The sequence below is a fragment of the Platalea leucorodia genome (assembly GCF_965183815.1).
Source record: "Platalea leucorodia genome assembly, contig: HAP1_HAP1_SCAFFOLD_254, whole genome shotgun sequence".
Classification (NCBI taxonomy): Eukaryota; Metazoa; Chordata; class Aves; order Pelecaniformes; family Threskiornithidae; genus Platalea; species Platalea leucorodia.
The window spans coordinates 70,482-73,023 of NW_028121315.1; the positions used below are offsets into that span (position 1 = coordinate 70,482).

Sequence of the window (2,542 nt, forward strand, 5' to 3'; positions counted from 1 at the left end):
GCACCTGGACATATGAGCCCCCTGAGGCCGCAGCCCCGTTCCAGATGCTGCTACAGACCACCCCAGTCACACACACACACACACACACACAAACTCTTAAGTCCAGTCACTCTGGTCTCTCAGTTGCTGGCACTAATGACATACGGGCTGCCTGAGCCCCTGGTCCTTCTCCAGTTGCTGCACTCACCCCCCTGCGCTCATGTGTTCACGCAGAAGAGAGATTCCCCCTCACAGGAATGAGCTAGAAATTAAGCTTAATGAGAAGACAGGACAGACTGCACTGGTCAGGGTCCTCCCCTACACTTCCCATAATAAAAGTCCTGTGCAATCCAAAAATGCTCTTCCCCTCCGTCCCATAATGTGTCCTACGCCCCTAGGCAACAATTCCCTTAGTCCAAATGGTGATCCAGAGAGCTGCTCGCAGTGACTCCTCTTGGTGGGTTTCACACCTGGACAACGGGGCTGATGGCTCTCCCAGGGCAGCCCTGGAAGGAGCTGGGACAAGATGTCCCTTCCTCAGGAGCCCGTCATCTGGGTTCCCACCTGCCACGGTGCCTCTGTGCTCTTCTCGCTTTGTGGAGATGGGCTCTTGATGAGCTGGTGGCTCTCCTGTGATGGCTCTGGGAGCAGCTGGGGCAGGGTGTTAACTGAGTTACTCCTCCTGCCATCAGTAGTGCCTTCTTTGTGTGTGCAGATGAGCTTCTATCACTTAACCTAAGACAACCCAACAAGAACATGCAACTCCTGAGGCATCCTGAAGTTACACACCTATGCACTGGTATTATTTAGCATATTTAACATAGCAGCTCATTGGAATTATGTCCAGAAATGCATCAGGATTAGGGGAAAAGCTGTGCTGTTACACGGGCAATGGCTTCGTTCAGGGCCAGTAGCACAGTCTTGTTTCTAAGACTGTAGATGAATGGATTTAAGACTGGGTACAGGACAGTGTTCAGCAAAGCCACAATTCTGTTTGTCTCCAAGGAAACATCTCTGGAAGGACGCACATAGAGAGCAATGCAGCTCCCATATGCAATGGCCAAGGTGGTGAGGTGGGAAGAACACGTAGTAAAAGCTTTTTTCCTCCCAGCGGCTGCTGGCAGGTGCAGAATGCAGAAAAGGATGACCATGTAAAATGCCAGAGTTAAACATAAGGAACCCAGTAGGATAAAGGATAATAAAACAGAGTCTGTTTTCCAAAGCAGGCTGGGGTCAGAGCAGGACAATGTGAACAATAGGGAGTTGTCACAAAAAAAATGGTGGATCTTATTCAAACCACAGAAAGTCAGCTTGTAGAGGAGGACCAGACGGTAACTGAAGGCTGTGATGCCTATGACCCAAGCAGCAGCAACAAGGTGGATGCAGAGCTGAGGCTTCATGATGGCAGCATAACGCAAAGGCTGGCAGATGGCAACGTAGCGGTCAAAGGACATGACGACAAGTAGAACCATCTCTGTACAGCCCAGGGCAAAATAGAAACAGGACTGGGCAAAGCAGCTGCTTAGTGAGATCATTCTCCTACCAGAACTCAGGATCACAAACAATTTGATGCTTGTGGAGGATGTGAACCAGATTTCCAGGAAGGCCAGATTGCTGATGAAAAAGTACATGGGGGTTTGCAGGCGGTGATCCACACACACGAGGAAAATGATGGTTGCGTTCCCCATCACTGTTGTCAGGTATATGAGCAGAAGGAGCAGAGAGAGAAATAGCTGTAGGCTTTGATCAAGCCCTGAGAAACCCTCTAGGATGAACTCAGTAACTGCAGTTTCATTTTCTGCTCCCATGCTGAATTTCAGTTCATCCTGCCGAGACAGGAAGATGGCTGCTGACACGGAAGTCACGGACACAGCACACGATCAATATGATCAAGCAGAATGTCGGTTTATTACATACACAGCTTAGTTAATATAGTTTCTTGCCTTCCTAATCATGCATAAACTTATCGTTAATTGGTTAACTATGTTTGGCGATATGCTGTTCATGCGCTACTAGCGATATTCTGATTCGTTCATAACAATAGTTCACACGCACCGCCCGCTTCTCCCATATCTTGTTTTCAACATTGCAAGCCAATAGTTTCTTCCTCTTAATCTGCTTGTTTCATGTCTTCCAAACCGCAGTCGACCTTCACAGCATCCTTGAATTCCTCTTGCGTTAAATGCAGATTAAGTCCACATAGTCTGAGTCTGGGTTGCTCACTACATCTCCTTGGCTTTTCAGATATCCCACAAATCCCCCTTTTTGTTTTTGAGCAATCCAGACTCCATTCATCATACGCTCCACGGCTTTCATGAAATATTTAAAAACACATCTTAATATAAGTATAGTTAATAATAATAATCCCAATAATAATATAAACCCATGGATAATTAGATCTTTTCCCCAACCTGAAATGCCTAACCCAGCTAACCATGAATTAAAACCTAAAAAGCTAGTCTTTCTACAGTTGTTTTTTCTGTTGTCCAGAAATCTAAATCTGACTTACAATCCTTTGAATATTTTTCAATACTTCTTCAAGATCTGTGGGTTTGGTTTTTAA

General features: G+C 46.3%; 1 protein-coding gene across 1 annotated transcript; it reads right to left on the bottom strand.

The window, feature by feature from the left end:
• Window positions 1-839: 839 nt before the first annotated feature.
• Window positions 840-1,787, bottom strand: LOC309603917 (olfactory receptor 6E1-like; the record flags this gene model as incomplete). The annotated part of the gene is made up of 1 exon (XM_082338795.1): window positions 840-1,787. The coding sequence occupies one exon, from the start codon at window positions 1,785-1,787 to the stop codon at window positions 840-842; it is 948 nt and encodes a 315-aa protein (XP_082194921.1).
• Between the last annotated feature and the right edge of the window lie 755 nt (window positions 1,788-2,542).